This window comes from Euleptes europaea, chromosome 2 (genome assembly GCF_029931775.1).
Source record: "Euleptes europaea isolate rEulEur1 chromosome 2, rEulEur1.hap1, whole genome shotgun sequence".
NCBI lineage: Eukaryota > Metazoa > Chordata > Lepidosauria > Squamata > Sphaerodactylidae > Euleptes > Euleptes europaea.
The window spans coordinates 78,787,634-78,811,013 of NC_079313.1; the positions used below are offsets into that span (position 1 = coordinate 78,787,634).

At 43.5% G+C, this 23,380-nt stretch overlaps 1 protein-coding gene across 2 annotated transcripts in view; it reads right to left on the reverse strand.

Annotated features, from left to right (window-relative positions):
• Positions 1 to 23,380, reverse strand: part of IPO13 (importin 13) — a 68,774-nt gene that overhangs the window by 17,748 nt on the left and 27,646 nt on the right. For both annotated transcript variants that reach the window (XM_056845518.1, XM_056845517.1), the window contains exons 3-12: positions 16,581 to 16,721; positions 9,882 to 10,023; positions 7,326 to 7,492; positions 6,918 to 7,038; positions 4,958 to 5,105; positions 4,513 to 4,694; positions 4,159 to 4,185; positions 3,602 to 3,736; positions 3,172 to 3,315; positions 896 to 976 (exon numbers count right to left, since the gene is read on the reverse strand). In XM_056845518.1, coding sequence (XP_056701496.1) covers positions 896 to 976; positions 3,172 to 3,315; positions 3,602 to 3,736; positions 4,159 to 4,185; positions 4,513 to 4,694; positions 4,958 to 5,105; positions 6,918 to 7,038; positions 7,326 to 7,492; positions 9,882 to 10,023; positions 16,581 to 16,721 — 1,288 coding nt within the window. The remainder of the gene's footprint in view (positions 1 to 895; positions 977 to 3,171; positions 3,316 to 3,601; positions 3,737 to 4,158; positions 4,186 to 4,512; positions 4,695 to 4,957; positions 5,106 to 6,917; positions 7,039 to 7,325; positions 7,493 to 9,881; positions 10,024 to 16,580; positions 16,722 to 23,380) is intronic.

A 23,380-nucleotide genomic window follows, 5' to 3' on the forward strand; every position in this document is an offset into this window, starting at 1 on the left:
GCAAGCAACTTGCTCTTCAGACCAAGGAGGGCAAATGTTATCCTAACCTTTAAAAACGGGAGGAGGGATGACCCAGGAAACCACAGGCCAGTCAGTCTGACTTTTGACCCAGGGAAGATACTGGAGCAGATTTTAAAGGGTTCAGTCTGCGAACATCTGAAGGACAACTTGGTGATCCAGGAAGCCAGCACGGATTTGTCCCCAACAGGTCCTTCCAGGCTAACCTAAGTTCCTTCTTTGATTGAGTGATGAGCTTACTGAATCGTGGGAACACAGTCAACGTTGTTTACCTTGATTTCAGTAAAGCTTTTGACTCCCCCCCCCCCAATTATGTTCTGATGGGCAAACTGGTGTATTGCAGACTAGACTCTAGGATAGTTAGGTGGATAGGGAAGTGGCTGGAGAAGCGCACCCAAAGAGTAGTTGTCAATGGCATTTCATCAGATTGGAGGGAGGTGTCCAGTGGAGTGCCATAGGATGCAGTTCTGGGCAGGTACTTTTCAATATTTTTATAAATGATCTGGATGAGGGAGCGGAGGCTTCTCAATACAAATTCTGCAGGTTATTTCAGCAAGAGGGCATGGGGTTGTGGAACCTGGCAGGAGCCAGAACAGATCCAGTATCCAAGAACTTACTAGCACTAGGAATCTGTCAACACAAATACCAAACCTGGGTCCAAAGGCCATAGTAATACCAGCGGGGCTCTGATTTCTTCCTCTCACATAGAGATTCATCTTTCCTCAGGCATATTTTTTTAAACACAAAGGAGATGGCAGGCACCTTGAGACCAGGAACTAGAGTGGCAAATTCAGTTCATGCACTGCCATTTGTACCTGATCAAAGTGGCTTGCACCAAGGCCCGGTTCTTTCTTTTTTTTATCAGGGGAAATATTACCTCCACAACCTGTGCATCATTCAGCCACTTGCTGAGCACTTTCTGGATAAGCTGGAAGACTTGCTGAAGCACCACCACTACCTGCAGATAAAGAAATATAGGAGATTATTCTGTAGCTGATCTGCACTACCCCAGTTTTGGCAGGAAAAGAATGAATATGCTTATTCTGACCTAGAGAGAAAGAATGGACATTAGAGCCACGACTAGAAACCAGGCTGTTTCAAAACCTATTTGTGAGGAGTGCAGCTGCTCTGTCCTTTCCCTTTTGATGGCTGACATAGCCCTTGCATGGAAGGGAAAGGGAACATCCCTTTCTGCCTAGGTAAAACATAACTCTCAGGTGAATTGCCCTTTCTTGTCTACTCTTTTGGGACAGCCTTTCCCACTGGGATGATGGCCCATTTCCTTAAGGATGTGGCTGCTTCAGAAGTTCTCCACAAAACTGTCTTAAAGACATTTGTAGAATAGCAGTCGCAGTCTCCCCATCTACATCCTGCAGATGTTGCCTTCAGTAGATGTGTCCTGTTGCAAGTGCTCCAGAAAATAGTAGGGAGGGTTTGACCGCTTGGTAACCAGCCAGACCACCCCCAATTTTACTTGTCAGATTTTAGCAGAAATAAATACATAAATAAATTCAAAATTAATGTTCTCGAAAATATATTGCATCTAGATTGAATCCATCTACCAGCATGGAGTAGGAAATTTGATCTTATACCCTTCCACCTGTAGAATAGACAGCAAGACTGATAATCTGATCTTCTGGTTCTCCAAATATTCTGTGCATGCTGAGTTTGTACCACTATTTCTCTCTTGGATGATAATTCACAGTGGGTAGCCGTGTTAGTCTGTTTGCAGTAGTCAAAAAGGGCAAGAGTCCAGTAGCACCTTAGAGACTAACAAAAATATTTTCTGGTAGGGTATGAGCTTTCGTGAGCCACAGCTCACTTCTTCAGATACAGCTAGAATGTGAATCCATCGGTCTTTAAGTAGAGGAACAGTATGTAAATGTGAATAGCAGGCTTGATGGGATTAGGTGTGTTATGCAGAAGAGTCTGTGATGTCCAGGGGAGAGATGGGTGTGGAGAAATCAGCATTGGTAATGGGCCATCACCTTGCATTCATGGTCTCTTGGATGAGAAGACTTGGGACAAAAACTGAGAAGAATCAACTCCTGGGACTTATGAAAGGAGGTATAGATTTAATAGTGAGAGAACCAACCCTATCCTTGTGAAGAACAGAGTTGTTCTCAATGAAAGGGTGCCTATCTTCCTAATTCATCTGGCTGACACAATGGTAACTAGGAAGATCACCTTCCAGGTAAGTTCAAGAGCACCTATCTCAAGGGATCAAAAGGAGCTTTCATGGGAGCCCATGGAATAAGATAAACATACAGAGATGGAATCCTGAACAACAGGAGAAGTGACAGACAGACCCCACAGGAATTGCTTGCCTTCAGGAATGCCTCAAAGTGTATGACCTGCCTTGGCTTTCCAGGATACTGTACAAGGTTGCCATCAGTATCCTCAAGATGTTGGAGTGGAGACCTTCAGTCAGACAAGGTGGACAGAACTTCATCTAAAGTTCACCAAGTCAGATTCTTCCTTGTATCTTTGGCGGAAAGCCTTCCGAAATGGTCTATCTCCTATTCATCCAATGTTTTACAAGAGGACATAAAGATATTTACCAACTAGGCTTTGTATCCTTTATCTCAGGGGTCCCCAATCTTTATGAGCCTCTCGGCACCTTTGGAATTCTGACACAGGGTGGTGGGTGCAACTACAAAACGGCTGCCACAAGAGGCGGAGCCAACCACAAAATGTCAGGGAATAAGGTGACACAAAACTCTAATAGTAACTCTTCTATATTTCAGGCAGAAGCTCTGTTTAACAGGATGCCTTTTAAATTAACATATTGTTTAAACATTTTTTGCATACACCTTCAATCATGTAGTGAAGATTCTTGGGCTGTGGTGGCAACTGCTGCCAAGAACACTTTTTAAAAAATCTACACAGCCAATGAGATCTCCAATGGCCAACCAGAAGCCTGCTGGGCAAATACGGGGTCTCAGTAAGAAATCTTTTTAGGGACTTCAGTGCCCTGATAAATTTTTCTGATATATTTCTCATCCCTCTCAGTTGCATTCTGTATCGCCCTCCCAAACCATCAGAAGAAACCATCTGCAGCTACACAGCAGAGAAACAGAGAAGCCATTTAACTACAGATTGTGTTCATGAACACACACAAGAGAGCCTCCCCATATATACAGCAACACCCACCGGATTGGGGCCCTGAGGCACTGGCAGCTTCTTGACCTCTGTGCTCTCGTGATCATCATCATGATGGCTGATGTCCAACGTGGTAAAGAGGTTGGACAGAAGACCAAGGATGTGGATGATGGCCAGCTTGTTGGAGGGGTTGGGCTGCAAGGTGAGACATCACTACATTTAACATTTGGCTCATGATATAAAGATGATATAAAGCTACTAAGTATGCAACAACATGTTCTTCTAGGCCTTTTAACATCAAACAAAAAGGTAACTGGAAGGAAGTGCTGCAGCCTGTTTGAAACCCATGGGGAGAGTGACACTACTAACAACACACTCTCACACAAAATCTTTTTATGGGGAAGAGCAGCATTTTGCACACAACAGGCCTTGCTCTTCCTCAAGGAAGAAAAGCCATAATCAGGCAAGTAATATAGCTTACCATCTCATCAGCCAACTTCTCCAGCTGCTGGATGTAAGGAGTAATAAGCGAGTGCAGGTTCTTCAAGATCTCCTCCACTTGTAGGGCAGATAGCAAGAAGCCCAAAGCTTGCATCAGCCACATACACTGGCTTGTCTGGAGGACAGAATGATATGGCCACAATTTTCTCACCAGCTATCCACAGAAAGCCATGATAAAACACACCCCAATTAAAGCTCCTTCTCCTTCTACACCATGAGACAATGCCAAGGCTCAACTCTGAGCTGGGGTTTATCCCAGAAACTGGTTTGAAATGCCAAGGTCAGAGTCCCGGTAAGGCTCATTTATGCAGCTGTCAGAAAACAGTTGCCTCAGACTGAATTATTTTCTGCCACATCCCTAAATTCTCTCTACAAGAACTGTATCTCCCATTTCATTACATTTTCTAATACTCCTCTCAATGAGTGTAATGCTGAGTTCTGCTAAAAGAATAACCAGGTAGGTAACCTGGTATGCTTCTACATACTATCTGACCTTTGGTACCATACCAGGAAATGATGGGCAAATAAAGGTCTTACCTTATGAATCTGCTTCATTAGCACATCCTACAGAAGGAAAATATGAGAGAGTGAATACTCTTCCTACAGTAGAGATTACTTTAGATGTCCTAACAAAAATAGAGGACAACCTTGAGATCAGTGAAGATGGATTCAAGTTATTCCAACCAGCTCCTCCCCACAGAAACTGGAGATCTAAAAAAGCTTACTCTGTTGAATTCCCAACCCTGAACAATACTGAGGGTTGCTTAGAACGTTCCCTGCTCAAAACACCTGTAAAATAATGTCTCCTCTACATAAAGCTACTTAGTTTTGAGCTGTAACTCTTAGGTTTTTGTATGCCTAAAATGGTTCACAAACCTTTCTATCAGTTACCTGGGAGACAGCAACAATGTTTGCAGCATAGGGAGGCAAGTCGTACTTGCATTCACGGCAGATCTTCTTAAGGGTGGAGACGCTGGAGATGGACAACTCAGGATTGCCCAGAGCCTGCAGCACCAGGGGCAGCACATTGTTGATCATGACTGGGTGGTCAGCCAGCCACTCCGAGAGGGCCCCTAGGTAACAGATAAGATGCTTAGTTTGGTCCTGTTTTAAGCTAATTCTCCAAGCACTATTAGTGCAGCCCAGGGAAAGAGGAGGAAACCCTTCCCTACCCAAGCAACGATGTATGTGCAACTCCATATGCACACAGACATTCTCACTGGGATCCAGCAGCCGCTCCATGGGTGGAGGGAGTCCCACAATTCATGCTGCAGCAACTGGACAGCCTCAGATCTTCTGACCTCCCCCTCCCCCACCACATGCCTTGTCCTCTTACCAATAGTGAACATAACAGTATCTGCAAGCTGCACATTGCTGATGCTGATGTGGGGGATGAGCCCAATAAGGCCAGGAACCACGTCTGAGTAGTTTACATCTATAGTCTCTGCAATGGACTGGAACCCATAAAGCAAAGCTTCTGTATGCTGTGAGAAAGAAAGATTGGTCCCTTGAGCCCATGGCCTGCCTCCAATGCCCCACACCGATGGAGGCAACATAGTTTATGTATTGATATTAAATATGTATAACCCTGCCTTTCTCCTAGATAACTGGAACCCAAGATTGAGTAACAATAAGCATAATAATTTTAAAAAAGGAGTACAGTATTTGGAAACAGCCCCATCTCAGATTCCATTCTAACAAAACATGTGGAGACCAGCTTCCAAAGAAAAGTGGAAGTGTTTCACATTTTATTTCATTACTTATAGTTATTACTTGACACCTAAGTTTTCACCACTAAACTTGCAGGGGTATTCTTTTTCCTAGCGAGTCAACTCTGATTTGACAGGCCAAAGATCACCAATTCCCAGCAACAAAAAACACTTGCTGACTTTGTCCAGCGTAAACCCAGTCTGCCATCCTGGACAGCAATGGCTATACGTCTATGCCAGTACAATGGGTGACAGAAGATCTGTACTCATCCTTCCTCTGTCCTAGAGCCATCCTACCAGGCCCTGGATTTCTGAGGATGCATGTCTGGCATGCTGAGTGTGCCGGCATGACTGTTGCTGCATCGAGGCTTGCCTGCAAATCACAGCCCATATCAGTTCCTTGCTTGGCTGTCAACGGTGATGAATGATGAGCCCTTACGGCCACTGACACTTGATGCCCATCACTGTTTTCCTTGCCAGAAGCATGCCAACAACACATAAAGATGAGTGTATACATGCTGGTTAGCTGCCATACAGGGACCCCTCGAGTCCAGGCTTTATTCCCGTCTTAGCACTGGAGGATACCAACACATTGTTCTCCAAACTCAAGGGACAGATGTTATAGTGAAGAGAGTGAGATAAGAGTTCACAATTATCCTCATAGAAATAGCCAAATCTCAGGCTTCCAAACCCCCAGAATGACTCACCCATACGCCAGACATAAGCAGCCCTAACTTGGCCTGAAACCAAAGAACCACCAGCTGTTGGGATTACTTGATAGAGCAGATATTTGGGATTCTGCAGTTCTGCCATTAGACACTTTTTGTAGAACTTGGTCATTTCTGCAGAGTGTGTCAACTGTGTTAAAACTGCGGCAAAAATCATGAATGACAGAGTGTCAAGTCCTAGACAAGGATTTGCAAATGGCAAGTTAGGTCCCCAAGACAGACCTCCTGTTCTCATGTTATGGATTGTATACTCAGACGTGATAAAGAGATGAAGGTAATCATAGTTCAGACCCAATCATGAGTGCTAAAATTTTTTGAAACCTTTGTAAAACTGAAGCCTCTTCCTCTAGTGATTTAATAGTCTCTTCTTCCTCCCCAAAATCATCAAACCAAGAGTCAAACTAAATGTGACAGCGCTATGGTGGGGATCTCCCATACATTTTCCCCAATTAACATCTCCACATAGCTGTTTTGAAGATCAGGAAAGAAGTGCTGGGAGAAGGGGTTTTAACTCCTTCCTTCAGTGCCATTTCTCTGATATTATCCCCAAAGCTGCAATTAGATCAACAGGCAAAAAACAACAAATGCTGCTTCAATACCTGCCTGTCCTCAACCACCTCCCCAAGTTAACAGGAAGGAAACAGTAAATCACCTCTTCCCCACTGTACTAAACTTCAGAAACTCTGCAACATGTCTAGCTTGCCCTGAAAGATTCTCTGCAGTCTCAATCAACCCAATGCTTCTCCTCTCTTTCCAACCTGAGCCAGACTATTTCAGTCACCACTCAAAAATTAAAATTTTGCAAAATCTGCTTGCAGTTAGCTCCATGTTTCTGTTCAAGGAAACAGTCCCCACTCACCTGCCATGACGTCGGCTGCTCTGTGTTCGTTAGGAGACGCCCCAGCTTGTCATATAAGCTGCTCAGCAGCTCTGCTCCAAGCATTTCATACACATACATCAAAGTGTCAGAGATGTCCACTCTGAAGAGGACAATACAGAAAACAGTCACTAGGCATCCTCCCACCCACACAATACAGTACAGCCGCCAGAAGGAAACTGCTGGTATGGTTGCAGTCCCTAGCCAACTCAGAGAAACTTCCACATTATTGTACATCAACGAAGTCCTTTCAAGAATATGCGTGGATGCCTTGTAACAGTCTCTCATTCCTCCAATCTCCTGTTATCATGGCCAACTCACCTTTCTACAGATCACAAGCATACTGTATTACCTAAAGATTATAGGATACAGCCAGGCAAGAGATCATACCGGTATATCCGAAATTGCTCCTTTTCATCAGAGGACCAGCAACTGTATTCTTCATCAGAAGGAAACTGAGCCTTGTGCAGAAGCACATCTACCAGCTGGAAGTAGACAGGCCGATATACCTGCTGATACATGGCCTGTTTTTCTGGATCAAAGGAGAGGATGTCATCCTACAAAGAAAGGGACTGTTTCTTAGGTAGGGACTGGAAAAAAATGGAACAAGAACACTGGTTTTCCTATTGTAACATGATCTATCCTCAACAGTTTGATGTAGTCAGAGAATATGACCTCACGTTTGTATAATCTTCTGTGTGGGGATCCCAGAATTCATATTCTAAACTTGTTTCTTCACTTAAGAATTCTGCTCCACCAGTCTAATACACCCTGACTCATACACAGTGGCAGAACTGTCATTCCCACAATTCCCACTCCCAGCAGCCCAAACTCTAAGATTTGTCCCAGACCTTAGATCCAAAGTAGCACATGGAGACTGAAGTAAGCTCAAAACAAAGGCTGCAGGTCTCCCCAACACTCAATGATCAATTACTTCACTGAACTGACCAAAGTCTGCTAATATTGAAAACATAAAACAGGAAAAAGATCTATGCTACACCGTATCAGTCAGCCCACCACCTTAGTAGTATTGTTTCAACCGAAACCACCAGCACCAACTAGGTAAAGACAGAAGTTGTTATGTATGTAAATAGTTGGGATAGTAAGCAAGGGGAACCCAGGAGCTTGAATCCCCAATGAAGGCTCCTGGCCCCTGCTCACGCTATTGGCCCTTGTCAGAGCGCCCCATTGGCCCTAAGCCGGGACATGCCATTGGCACCCCGGGGGTTGTTTCCCCCCATCATGAATCGGGGGGAGTGGCCGCCGGCGGCCAGGGGGGCATATAAGCAGGGCCCCTTTGCACAGTTCTCCAGTTCTGTTCCACAATAAAGCGTTGCGGTTCGAACTCCGTCTCTGACCTCATGAATCCTTCCCACGCGGACTTAACGGAAGCCATCCAGAAATGTAGCTGGCCTAGTACACTAAATATTGTCGAAGGCTTTCACGGTCAGAGTTCATTGATTCTTGTAGGTTATCCAGGTTGTGTGATTGTGGTCTTGGTATTTTCTTTCCTGACGTTTCGCCAGCAGCTGTGGCAGGCATCTTCAGAGGAGTAACACTGAAGGACACTGAAGGACACTGTCCTTCAGTGTTACTCCTCTGAAGATGCCTGCCACAGCTGCTGGCAAAACGTCAGGAAAGAAAATACCAAGACCACGGTCATACAGCCCGGATAACCTACTAGTACACGGATTTCCATCTTCAGTGACTACCATCTGCTTCCTTCCACCACCTACATTGCTGGCCAACTGAGGCATGCAGCAGTTCCCACAGTGCAACAGCATTTGTTCTACGTTGTTGCTATTTTGCGCCAGTCAGTATAGACCCAGCTGCTAATTCCTAATCAAAACTCTGAGCACCTGGGGATACACTAAGGTGAGAACTAAATGTTGTGTGCCTGTGTCCACAGAGGAGATGGAGAGAGAAGTTGAAAGCTTGCACCCAGAAAACCAAGGAAATCAGCCAAGATCCTTTTGCTCCAGAGCATGAAGTAGCCAAATATAGACACCCCTAAATCTTCTCCTACTGTCTATTCTCCGGTAGCTTATGTGATGATGTTCCAGTTTTGCTCCCCTCATTAATAATTATGTGCCTTTGGACTCGAGGACTGCACCAGTCTCACACAGAGACAGAGCATGACCTCATCCCATATCTAGCTGGCACCAAGAGAAGCAGCAGTTCAGCAGCCTTGTTCTTGTACAGTGCAAGAGTGTGGCAAGCTAATTTGCCATGCTAATGAGGCTTCTGGCCTCCAAGGAAATGTGGGGGTGGGGACGGCAAGTCAGACCAGCCACCCTGCTTTGATCTCTCGTAATAAAATCCTATACAGAATTACTCCTGTTTGATTTCAGTGGGCTTATATGACAGTAACTTTCCACAGGGTTGCACGATTAGTACAGCAGTATACACCAAAACAGACATATTCAAGCCCTTGTGAACTTCAGAATTTGGTACTGGGAGTAGCACAGCTCTGCATATCACAGAGAACAAAAATGGTCTGCTTGCCTAGCCAAGCAGAGAGATAAGGTGCTCCCCTGAATCTTATTTAGTACCTACAGAAAACACCAGATACACAGATGTGCATTCAGGTCACATCCAGAAGACAACCTACTGGAACGCTGGCTGGCATACAGCTCCCATACAATATAACATGAATGGAAATCCCTACTGAGCAACATGACAGTACACTGAGCCTGGCCTTTGAACTCTGCCTGGAGGAACACCAGAATTTCCACTACAAAGGCTAAAGCTCAGACTGATAACTGATTTCATGATGGAGAAAAATTCCATTAGAGCCAGCCCAAGGTTGACTGATGCCAGTAATGTGCAAACATATTTGTATATGCAGAACAGGTGGTACAAGAACATGCATGGCACTAAACAGGCATATCAAGCTGGGAAGATGCTACTAAAGAAGCCCACTTCAGAAAGGTGGCTAATACTTACCTGCAGTGTGTACCAGAAGGTAAGTGTAAGAGAGCTGGTGGTCTCATTTACAGGATAGTGTCCTGGAATCCCAGTGCAGAACATTATCATGTTGACAAGTGCCAGGAAACTCTGCCAGTGGTCCACCTGGTCCAGGAGGGCTCTGTGGAAGGCATTAGGCATGCAGCATCAAACATCTGCTCTGCTATGGAACAGCAGACTCTCCAAACTCAGAACGTATGGGTGATCAAGCCCCTTGCTTCAGTTAAGGCCAGGAAACAAGCTGCAAAGGACCCAGCAATCCAGAAAGCAAAGGTTCTAGCAAGCTGCATTACTGGAACTGAGCTAGAATTGCCTAAGTTTCTTTTTTTTTTTTATATAAATTTTATTGGGTTTTATGATAGAAATTTTCCATTGCATTAAACAACATCTATAACAATATCGAATTTCAATTCTAACCTAAAGTTGTTATAATTCCATATCATATAATAAAAAAGAGAAAAGAAAAAAGAAAAAAAGAAATGGAAAATTTTTTGACTTCCCCATCACCTCTATCTGCCTCTTAATAAAAAGTTCCTCCCGTCATAGGTAATCTAATCTTGATAAAATATCAATACCATATATAAAAAACCATAATCTGTTAGTAAATATAATTATGCTTATTCAATATAAAAAAAAAATCAAAAATAATCCTCTGGATCAGATTAGAAAATATTCTTCCATTCTTCCCAATTTTAACTCATATTCACAATAATGCATCCACGCCCCCCATTCCCCCAAAAACCGAACGTCATTTTCTTCATTTAGAATAGCTGTGAGTTTTGCCATTTCTGCCACTTCAAACATTTTAACAATCCAGTCTTTTTTCTCTGGAGTTTCTAGCCCTTTCCATTTCGCTGCATAAAGCAGTCTCGCAGCTGTTGTGGCATATATCAAAAAGGTTCTTTGTGTTGCTAAGTCGTCTGGAATCATACTCAGTAACATCATTTCTGGTGTTTTGGATATATATTCTTTTGTAGTATTAATCTCAGTTCGTTATAAATCATGTCCCAGAAGTCTTTGGCTTTGTCACAGGTCCACCACATGTGATAAAAGGAACCAATTTCTTTGTTACATTTCCAACAAGTAGGGGACATCGTTTTATAAATCTTTGCAATTTTCTTGGGTGTTAGATACCATCTATACATCATTTTATAGATGTTTTCTCGCACTGACTGTGCTTTTATTCCTTTTAAATCTTTAGACCATAATCTTTCCCATTTATTTAAAACAATATCATGTCCCACATTTTGAGCCCAATCAATCATAGTTGGTTTAATCGTGTCCTGCTCACAGTATATTGTTAAAAGGAGATTATACATTTTAGAAATCAGCTTTGTATTATGGTCTAGTAGAATCCTTTGAAAAGGAGATTTTTCTTTAGAGAAACCTTTTTTTGCATCTTGTACAAAAACTGATTTGATTTGGTAATATTGAAGCCATTGTAAATCATCCTTAAGCAGTTGAAAGTCTTTTAGTGAGCATTTCTTTCCTTCCCAATTAATTAGATCTTGATAAGTAATAAATTTGTCTGGTCTAAGTGGGCGCAAAGTTAGCATTTCTTGGGGCGATATCCACATCGGTGTTTCTGGTTCCAAAATGTGTTTATATCTCATCCAAATACGAAGTAGAGAGGACCTGATTATATGATTACGGAATGTTGCTTGTAATTTAATTTTATCATACCACAAATAACCATGCCATCCACTTAAGTTATTATAACCTTCCAAGTCTAGCAAACGTACATTTGACAAATTCATCCAGTCTTTTAGCCATACTAAAGCTACCGCTTCAGCATAGAGTTGAAAGTTAGGCAGTGCTAAACCTCCTCTAGTTTTTAGATCCACCAAGTATTTATAAGCAGTCCTTGGTTTTTTTCCTTGCCAGATGAAGTTTGAAATGTCTTTCCTCCAAGTTTCAAAATATTTTGTTTGTGATATTATTGGTAAATTTTGGAATAAGAAGAGCATCCTCGGTAAGACATTCATTTGGATCGTTGAGATACGTCCCATTAATGACAATTTTTTGTTTGACCATATAATCATATCAGTTTTAATCTTACCCCATAACTTGAGGTAATTGTTGGTTAACAGATCTTTATTCTTTGCAGTGATCCAAATTCCCAGGTATTTAACTTTGTTAGCTTTCTCCCAGCCAGTATATGATATAAATTCCTGTTGTTGTATTTCCGATAAATTTTTAAATATTATCTTTGTTTTTTCTTGATTCACTTTAAAGCCTGATACTTTTCCAAAATCATCCAAAGTCTCCTGAAGTATATTCATTGACTGTGTTGGGTTTTCCAAAATTAGCAGTAGGTCATCCGCGAATGCTCTCAACTTAAATTCATGTTTTTTAATTCTTAGCCCACGGATGTCCTCCATACTTCTTAGTTTCACACATAGCGGTTCCAACACCAACAAAAATAAAAGTGGAGACAAGGGACATCCCTGTCTAGTCCCTTTCGTGATTTGGCAGTTATCTGACATTGATTCATTAACCAAAATTTTAGCTTGTTGGGAGGTATAAATAGCCGATATACCTTTCTGAAAACGATCTCCAAAATTCAATTTATCCAAAATCCGTTTCAAAAAGTTCCAAGAGACCATATCAAATGCTTTTTCTGCATCCAAAAATACAAAAGCCGCAGTTTGTTGAATATTATGGTCATAATATTCCAGTGAATCTAGTAAAATTCTTACATTGTCTTTTATTTGCCTTCCTGGTATAAAACCTGCTTGGTCCTCATGTATAAGATCCTTAATAAATTGCTTTATCCTACATGCCAAAACCGAAGCAAAAATTTTGTAATCCACATTTAAGAGCGATATAGGTCTGTAATTAGATGTTTTTTCTGGATCTCTTCCTTCTTTGGGTATCAGTGATATAAATGCGTGTGACCAAGTCTCCGGGGATGTTCCCTCGTCCAAAATTGCATTGTAAAGTGAACCAAAAAATCCAACTAAATTGTCACTAAATGTTCTATAAAATAGTGCAGTAATTCCATCTGGTCCAGGTGTTTTATCCGTTTTTTGTCTCAGTATTGCTTCTTGTATTTCTTCCCTTGTTACTGGAGCTTCAATACATTCTCTCTGGGTCATTGACAAAGCTTTCATCTGTATTGAGTTTAGAAATTTATCTATTTTCTGTTTTGGAGTATTTTCTTTCTGATATAACTTAGAGTAAAATGAAACAAATTCTTTCTGAATTTCTGAAGTTGAATAAACTGGTCCTTTAGCAGTTTGGATTTTTGTTATAATCTTCTTTTGAAATGAGTCCTTCAGTTGTGTTGCTAAAAATTTTCCTGGTTTATTTGCATATTCAAAATACTTTTGTTTAGCAAGTTTCAGATTTTTATTCATTTCCTCCATTATTACCAAATTTAATTGGTGTTTAGATGCAGAAATCTGTATTTGAATTTCTCTTCTCTCCTCTTCCTGTGTTACCATTACCAATTTCTGCTCCAAATTTTGTAAATTCCAAAGTATGTTGTTTGTAAATTGCAATTGAGTCTTCTTCCAGGCCGAGTGTTTCTGTATCATAAAACCTCTCAGAACAGCTTTGAATGCGTCCCAAACTGTATTTAAAGAAGTTTCCCCATTAAGGTTAATTTCAAAAAAGTCTTTCATTAAAACCTGTAATTCCTTTTGTATCTTGTTGTCTTTTAAAAGTTTATCGTTCATTCGCCATCTAAATGCTTGTTTATTGTTCCAATCAAAGGTAACAGGATTGTGATCAGAAAAAGTTCTAGGTAAAATATGAATTTTACGTAGTTGCGTGAAAATTGATTTACTGGCCCATATCATATCGATTCTGGAGTGTGAATCGTGTCTTGCTGAATAAAAGGTGTATTCTTTAGCTGTTGTATTCATTGTTCTCCAAATGTCTTGTAATTCTAATTCTGAAGCCATGGCAAAGAAAGTTTTAGGCAAGCATCCATCATTGATATCTTTTACTTTTGATTTTTTGTCCAGAGATGGGAGAATAATTCCATTGAAGTCGCCCATCAATAAAATTTGGTCTTGTGCGTACTGGGTTATCAGGTCATGTAATTTTTCATAGAAGGATTTTTTCCCTTCATTGGGTGCATAGATTCCAACCACTATTGTCCTTTGTCCCAATATTTTAGTTCTGATAATTACAATTCTTCCTTCATTGTCTTTATATACTAGTTCTGGACAGAGACTGGGGTGGGCATAGATTACCACTCCCTTTGTTTTAGTTTTAGCAGAAGCAATAAATGCTTGTCCAAGCACCTGTTTCTCCAAGTATTTTTTATGCTTTGAAGCTATATGGGTTTCTTGTAGGCAAATTAGGGAGTATTTATATTTCTGTAGATATTTGAAGATTCTGGCCCTTTTAGTTTTCTCATTCAGTCCATTTACATTCCAAGAAATTGCTTTTGCCATAATGTAGTATTTTTTAGCAAAATAAAAAGTCTATAGTTTAGTACCACCTTCTGCACCCTGTACCTCTTCTTCTTCCTCTTCTTCTTCCTCCTTCTCTCCAGGTAATTCTTTAAGGTCCATTTTATATTTTCTCAAAAATTTCCCCACATCTGCTTGGGATAGAATTGTCGTTTTCACTTCCTTATAGGTGAAAGCCAAACCTTGTGGCATAATCCAACGATATTTGATGCCATTAGCTTTCAGTATAGACACAAAGTCTTTGTAGTTATTCCTCTGTGAAAGTAGATGCCTTGGAATATCCTTCAGTAGTATAAGAGAGGAGTCTCCTGCTGACACTGGATTTTCATAATGAATCTTCATAATCTTGTCTTTAACTCTGGTGTCATAGAACACTATCATCAAATCTCTTGGCTTAGATCTTCTCATTCTAGCAGGTAGTGGTATCCTGTATATTCTATTAATGGCTTGTTTTAATTCTTGTTCATCTATCTGAAATAAGTAGGCCAAATTTGGTATTGCAGATTCTTTATTATCTCCCATCATATCTGGAAAATTGCGTATACGAAGGTTGGTCTCTTTCACTCTCATCTCCATCATTGCCATTTGATTTTTTGCCGCCATCTGATCCGCTTGTATTGTTTCAATCTGTTTTTCTTGGCTTGTTAATTTTTTCTTTGTGTCCTTGTGCTCATCCATCACTTTCTTAATTGATACATCCATCGCTTGCATATCTGTCTTCATAACAATCATTTGAGTTTTTACTTCTTTCAAGTCTCCAGTGACCACATCCAACTTCTGATTAATAGCTTGGGATGCTTGACCAAGATTTGTCATCATAGAAGTCAACTGTGCCATCTGTGTAGACATCTGTTCAAACTGTTTATTTGTTGCCTCAGTTTGTTTAGTTAGCATATCCTGTAACTTTTTTTCCATGGTCGAGGTTTGTAAAGAGTCCCTTAGTTTAGTATAGGCAGGGCTATGTAGTGAGCCAGAGCGGGGTCGAGACATTTACATTCAAAAAAAGCTGGTAAAATACATGTCCACCGACAGGGCCTTTAAGGTGCTGGTTAAAAGATGGTAGTTCAAAGATCAGCCTAATAATTTTTTCGGGTTGAAAAGAGTCGAAATTGGCTTTAAAATTGCATTTTAAAGTTTTAAAATACCAGTGAGTTTTTTCGGTCGCTCTAGATCGGATTGATCAGGAAGTAAACAGGAAGTTACTAGTGCTGCAGACCTTCTATCGCCTCTTCTCGATGGTTATTCCTTCAGGAATGATTTGAAAGTAACTCGAGTGCGACGGATATTCAGTCCCACGGCTACTTCCTGTTGTTTTAGTTCCAATGATAGAGAGGGTGTTATAGAGAGTCTTCCGTTCCAGGCACTCCCTTACTGCAAACGTGGCAGGAATTCGCCGGAAAATCAGGAAGAGAGATCACCCTCCCCTTCCTTCGGACCTTCTCATTGGTGATAATTCTTGTCAGTCTAAAAGGTATCCTTCCGACTCTTTGTTATGGTTTAGGCTGATCGATCCGATAAGGCTCCTGTCGCTAATCCCGATGACTAACTCAGATCAAACTTTTTCAGTTCGGATTATGGAGGGGTGGGGGTCCCAGAAATATTCTTATCAGCCTCCCGTCTGTTCAAATTTCTAGTAAGTAGACGAAGAGTTCTTTTGTACTCACTTGGGTGTCAAGAGGTGAGGTTCTTTTCTTTATGTAGTCCTTATGTTGGTATTAAGGCGGTGGAGGGTAGAGCTTGCTGCCAAAGTTGCGTTTTGGCGATGTCCTTCCCTAGTGCCCTCGCAGGACCGGCGTCTAGGACTCCGAGGGGCTTAAAAAAGCCCCCTCAGAGTACCTAGGAGGTCAAACCGCGTTTGCGGGCTGCAGGGAGTTCCTGCTTTCCAACCCACTTGCAAGGGTCGGATTGGGGTATCTATGTACCCCAAAAATAACGCAAACTTGGATTTCTCCCAGGACAACCTGGGGAAATGGAGTGCTCTCTCCAACGGCACCACCGGAAGTCCCCAGAATTGCCTAAGTTTCCATGAGGATTGGAGTTTTAAGGCCTCCACATAACCATGCCGAGGTAAGAATGTCCAGGTCATCCACTTCATCTTAGCTGTTTTAGAAAGAGATTTGGGGGACCTATGTGGCCCTTAGTTGTAAGGAGACCTAGCAGGACAGAGGAAGACCCCCCCCCCAGCCTTTCCTCAAATGAGCGGCCTCAAAAGCTAGACCCATTTTCAAACAAGCAGCACTACCAGACTCCTCACCGGGAATGGTTCTCTCCCAGGGCCACAGCAATACGGCAGATCCCATGCGACGTCTCCATATCCCTGCTCTGAACTGCTTGGCGTAGCTGTTCCTGGAGCCCTAGTACAGGTGGGATGAGCTTTAGAAGAGTATTCACATACCTGCAAGGGAACAGAGAATATGGGGGGGTTGATGGCCTGTATCCTCCCTAACCAGAATCCACCCTCCTTTGAGAACACAAGAGGCCTGATGAATCAGACCAAGGATCCATCTAGTCTAGCACCTTGTCTCCATCAATGACCAGCCAGGAAACACAAAACCAGGCCCTGAAAGCAACATCCCAGTGTAGCCACAATCAGAAGTGTATTCTATGAATCTGGTGGCTAACAGTTAATAGTAGACCTATCCTCTTACATTTGTCAAATTCCCTCCCCCCCCCCCGCCCAGCTTAAAGTTGTCAAGCAAGTGGCACTACCACGTTGTGGCAGTTAATTCCATAAACTGTGTTATATGAAGTAACACTTTTATGTCTGCCCTGAATCTATCGCCTCCCCAGTTTCTGCCTCTCTAGTTGTTATGTAATATAGGGGGAAATTCTCTATGCCAACTTCCCACACCATGCTTAATTTTATAAATCTGTATCACAGCCCTACCTTAGTCCTTTTTCTAAACCGCAATCACTTTAGCATTTATGAGCAGAGGAAGTGCACCAACCACTTGATCTATTGGACTGCTCTTTCTTCAGTCATCCAACTGTTCTGCACAGTTAAAAATCCAGAAATTACCCAAGAGGGAATCCCACCCCCCACCCCCACCCCTGTGATAAGTTTCTGTATTTCCTTTCTTGGAAATGTGGTATTTCAGGTAAAATATTTGCTATACCTCTTAATTATTCTTCCTGGTACAGAAGGCTCAGATAATTTAAATGAATATGCTTGTTCTTCAACAGAAAAATTTCAAACCCTCGGACAGCCAAATCCTGCTAAGAAGACTTTCCATATAGGAATTTCATGAGAGTTCTGAACTTCCTTGAAAGCTAATATTGCAGGCTTACATCAAATGCATGAAGTGGCCCAGAAAGGTTTATATACAATGGAATAAAGTATTATGCAGCAAACTACAAACCAAAATACAAGAGATAAAATGCATGCTCAATATAACCAGGTCCAGTTAATGGCCAGGAGTGGGGAAGGTGGTAAAAAACTCCCCTCTTGGACACCTCATGGACAAATCATGTGCGGTTTAAGGGGAGGCTTAATATCATGAGCGCTCAAAATTGCTACAGCGACACGTGACCAAGTAAGGTGACCTTGGAGATTGAGGGATCCAGATAATTTCCTGATTGCTCCCACCCCTTTCTTCCTGTTGAATGGCTAGTGCTCCTGTCAAAACTCTGGCGGGTCTCTGGAATGTTGAGTGCACACTGGCAGTTGACATAATTGTTTAGAGGAAGGCAAGCCCTCCCCCAAACAGAGCTCACGCTGCTCTTTGATTCAATGAGGAATTGGGAGCAATGAAATGGGTGGGTCTGACTGGCTTGAGCATAAGTGCAAAAAACACCAAACATCGGCATCCATGAGCATGCTCCATGGCAGTAATAGCAAAGCACAATCAATTCACCACCATCATCAGTTAGGGTTGTCAACTCCGGATTCAGAAATACCTGGAGATTTGAGGGTGGAGCCTGGGAGCCTGGAGTTTAAGGAGAGGAAGAAGAAGAGTTGGTTTTTATACGCCGACTTTCTCTACCACTTAAGGCAGAATCAAACCGGCTTACAATCACCTTCCCTTCCCCACAACAGACACCCTGTGAGGTAGTGGGGCTGAGAGAGAGTTACTTGCCCAAGGTCACTCAGCTTAGCTTCATATGTAGGAGTGGGGAAACAAATCCAGTTCACCAGATTAGCCTCTGCCGCTCATGTGGAGGAGTGGGGAATCAAACTTGGTTTTCCAGATCAGACTACACCGCTCCAAACCACCGCTCTTAACCACTACACCATGCTGGCTCTCTAGGAGGGATCTTGGTAGGTTATAATGCCATGCAGTACACCTTCCAAAACAGCCATTTGCTCTAAATAATAAATACACAATGTATGTAGCCTGGAGCTCAGTTGTAATTCCAGATCTCCAGCCCCCACCTGGAGATTGGCAACCCTAATAATTGTATCTTTCCTTTCCTTTTATCCCTTAGAAGCTCCTTGATCAATTGATCTTGAGCAGCATATATCTAGTGTTGGAGGGATATAAGGACTGAAACAAATCTTGCCACTGACAATGTAGCCTTGGGGTCCCTGTCGCTTAGTAAAAAAGGCATTATGTCAGTCACAGAGGCATTGGATTTGTATATTAAAAGGGGGGAAATATAGTGCGATCGAAGTTCCTCGTAAAAGCGGCATTCCAAAAGGGCATGGGCTAATGTGTCAATAGAGCCAGAAGAGCAAGGGCAGATCCTGTCTGAGTATGGTATATTCAGAATTCTGACCTGCATTACCATAGAAGGATTAGCATTCAATCTAGCCAAGCAAAAAGCTCTAGAGACGAGGAGTTGTCAGATAATATGTATAGGCAGGCAGACCACGTGGAGGGGATATTCCGAAGAACTGGGATGAACAGACGCGACGAGCACGAAAAGTAGTGCTGTTATAATCGAGCTCTTTAATGCGCTTTTTAATTTTGGCAAAAGCTTCAGTTTTCCCAAGATCTGATATCATATCCTGCAAGAAGCCCAGCAACGCCAGTTTCTCATCTAAGATTTTTTGCCATGAGGATTTGAAAGGGTCATGCTTCAGAGAAGCTAGGAACCCCTCAGTGCTAAAGCACAGTTTAAGGTGGAGTTTAAAGGCAGCCAACCACGCCCTAGCTTCAAGTGACATTTGGCCAAACTCGGAACGAAGAGTAACGCCAGCAACACATCGAGGGGCATTTAGGAGTTTTCGTAAGAACTGAAGCAGTGGAAAATCTATAGATTCATTGATGACTGTAATCCAGATGGCAACACCAAAGAGGATAATTGGGGTAATTTTCAGGTTAAAAACCTGAATAGCCCCTGGAATATATTTGCCACCTTTGGTGTGAAAAAAATTGACAATAGCACCAACCCCAGGTTTAATTTTGTTGGACACTGCTTTTTGATGGGCATTCCAATTTAGGTTATGGGAAAACAGAATGCCAAGGTAAACAAACTCCTTGACTTGGTCAACCTCAAAGCCATCTAATACCCAGCGAAAAAGAGGCATTTTTCTCCTCTTAGTGAAGATCATGATCTTAGATTTATGATGGTTTATTTTAAGACCTTCCCTAGAGCAGTACTCAGAAAAAGTTTGCAAAGATCTTTTCAAACCAATTCTTGTGCGGGACAGGAGAACTGCATCGTCAGCATAGAGTAGAATCGGGGTGGAATGGCTTGCAAGCTTTGGGGGGTGGCAAAACTCTGAGAAATTGGTTGCCATATCATTCAGGTGTAGATTAAACAAGAGAGGAGCAAGGAGGCAACCTTGTCTAACTCCCTTGGCCAGTTCAAAAGGCTCGGTTAGTTCTCCTTGGTTGCCACAGCGAATCTGAGCTGTGAGGTCAGTATGAAATTGCTGGATAAGCCATAGTAACCTCCTATCCATAGTAGAATGTGATAGTTTCAACCATAACCTCTCCCTCGGGATGGTATCAAAAGCTCCCTTAAGATCCATAAAACCCGCATAAAGGGTGCCATTTCGGGGGGAGGAATATTTCTCGGCTAGATGGGAGAGCACTAAACAGTGGTCCATGACAGACCAACTCCTTCTGAAGCCAATCTGTTCCCAGCCAAGGATGTCATTGCTCTCAACCCAGTCCAACAGCCTCTTTAATAAGTAGGAGGAATACAATTTGCCTAAGCAAGACAAAAGGCTGATTGGACGATAACAGCTTGGGTCAGAGCGCTGACCTTTTTTAAAGATTGGGACGATAATGGTATGTTTTCAAGATTTTGGAATAGCTCCTGATGCATTAATTTGTGTGAATACAGGAGCAAGAATGTTGGCCCACCATTCGCTGTTGACTTTAAAAAGTTCGTAGGGAATTAGATCAGGACCTGGGGCTTTGCCTGAGCGTAGGCGATCAATGAGCGGTTTAATGTTCTTAGGAGACACATCTGGCCAGGAATTCAGCAAAATAGAAGGTGCTACAGGTATAAGACCCTGGTTTTCCACAGAGTAGGAGAAGAGGCTCTTGAAGTAAGCTACCCAGACCGAAGACGCTAATAATTGTATCTGTGCAATGCTGTCTATAAGAGCTAGTTTGACCTACAAGTGTGCTTCTTCATTTGAGTTCTCAACATGATGACCTAGAACCGTGTTGGCGAACCTATGGCACGCGTGCCCAACCCGGCACGCGTAGCCCTCTCTGCCGGCACGCTGGTAAGTGGCTTGGGACGGGACCGAAAGTCCAGACGGGCGAGGCAGCAATGAATGGAAGAGGTGGAGAGACAGCAAGCCCGCTTCCCGAGGGACGGGGCGAGGAACCGGCAAGCCGACAGCCGGGAGAAGACGGAGTGCAGAGATGCGTCGGCGCGCCGCCGCACCCCAGCTGTAGCCCCGCCGCCCGGTCGCGCCTGCGCCAGTCAGAGGACTTGGCTGGGGGCGTGGGGAGGAGGGCAGGATGTTTCTGCCTTCCCTCTAGTCCCGCCCCCAAGACCTTATTAGGGATGAAACATCCTGCCCTCCTCCCCATGCCCCCAGCCAAGTCCTCTGACTGGCACAGGCGCAACCGGGTGGCGGGGCTACAGGTGGGGTGCGGCGGCGCGCTGCCGTGTCTCTGCGCTCCGTCTTCTCCTGGCTGCTGGCTTGCCGGTTCCTCGCCCCGTCCCTCAAGAAGTGGGCTTGTCTCTCCACCTCTTCCATTCGTCACTGCCTCACCCGTCTGGACTTTTGGTCCCGTCCCAAGCCACTTACCCGCGTGCCAGCAGAGGAGGCTCCACCCCGGCCTCATCAACCCGTAGCAGTCCGGGGGCTGCAGGGACACGGCTTCTTGCAAGGGAGGCCAGGCCCGCCCGGCCGCTGCAAAAGGCCCCAGAAGGCAGGGCCGTCACCTGCGGCGCCGGCCGGCGGGACTTGTGCCCAAGCAGCCGCGCACCACTTCGCCCTCGCAGCGCTGCCTTCTTCTTCCTCCTCCCAGAGGCTCCTGGCCCAGCCTGGGCTCCGTTGCAGCTGGCAGCTGCAGCCCGGGGGGGCGGCGGCCCAGCCCCTGCCAAGGGGCCCCCGCCATTGGCCCACCTGGCCTTTCCCAGAACGGACGTTGCAGAGCTGGGGAAAGTGCCCAAGAGGGCGGCCAAGACGGCCAGCCCCTGGGCGCCTTTTTATGAGGACTGTAAACAGATGATGAGAGGGAGGTCCCCTTGGCCATCTTCTGGGCGTGGAGTAAGGGGGGGTCACTGGGTGTGTGTGTGGGGGGAGGTAGTTGTGAATCTCCTGCATTGTGCAGGAGTTGTTTTTTCTAAACTAAAACCTCAGTATTCAGGTTAAATTGCCGCATTGGCACTCGGCGATAAATAAGTGGGTTTTGGGTTGCAGTTTGGGCACTCGGTCTCTAAAAGGTTCGCCATCCCTGACCTAGAACATTTTGGGGAGCACTGTGACTTATCCACAAGACATTTCATAGATCAAATCACATAATCTACTCCAGTTTAAACACTGTTGTTCTACAGTCACAAAAGGTCTAACTGCAAGCATCTGGATGAATTTCACTTATTGGAGTCCAAGGGTGTTGGGTTAAATACATTATACCTCAGGAGTTATTCCATTGTTCATGACCCAAAGGGACAATAATTGGGTCTGCACTATGTACAGGCTCTACAAAGTACTTTTGCTGGCTAACACAGGGGAAAGAGAAAGAAGCAAGGGGGTCTGAATCACTTATCTCCCTCAGAGCCACTTAGTGCCATAGAAATGCCGATGATCATAGTCAGAGCGGCACAAAAGGCAGATAGTATCACACTTCATCCATAGTCATACCTAAAGCTTTACTTATTTATTAGGTTTTTTTAGTCACTGCTCACCCAAAGGATCTCGTGGCAATTTACAACATTAAACAGTATAAATGAGCTCAGGAGAACAAGGCAAGAGCATTCCTTCCTTTTGAGACAGAAAAAGAAACAATGTATGCAAAGGGGGGGCAGAAGTAGTGATAATAAAGCCCCTGAGTGTGAGGAAGAAGAGGTAATTTTGCTATTCGCCATGAGGAAATAGCGCTCTCCATTTTACTGCTAGCCATTTAATACATGGAGTCCATCAGAACTCCAAGTAGTATCCATGACCACATGCTACTGAACTCAGCAAGTTATGAACTTTAGATGCTGAAATTGAGGCCACTGATTAATTCTCAATGCTTGCAACTTCAAAATTTAAACAACCTACCCTTCTTCACCATCATTAGGAGTAAGGGATGTAGCCTACCATCTATATGCTCCACCAATGCCCCTCCTGTTGTATTACAACAAACCACAATGGGGTGACTTGTTAGGTCCAAGGGTTTCACTGCAAAAGAAGTCCCACATGCCTTGAAGATGCACCAAAGAAAGTGCCCCTTACACCCAACCCAGGAAGTATCACCAAAAGCTGCAATCTTCAAAGGTGTTCTAAAACTCCAAAGAGATCCAGGAGAATCAACAGGGCTGTGAGTGGCAAATTTGCTACCTACAAAATCCCCAAGAGATGCCAGGAAACTCTTTGGATCTGTCAGCCTCCTAAGGTGGGCCACCCTAATCATTTAACATCGGACATCTTGGTATACACGCTTCCAACTTTAGAAGCAAGGTTGGTGGCTATCAGAGGCAGGGCATTCTCTTCTC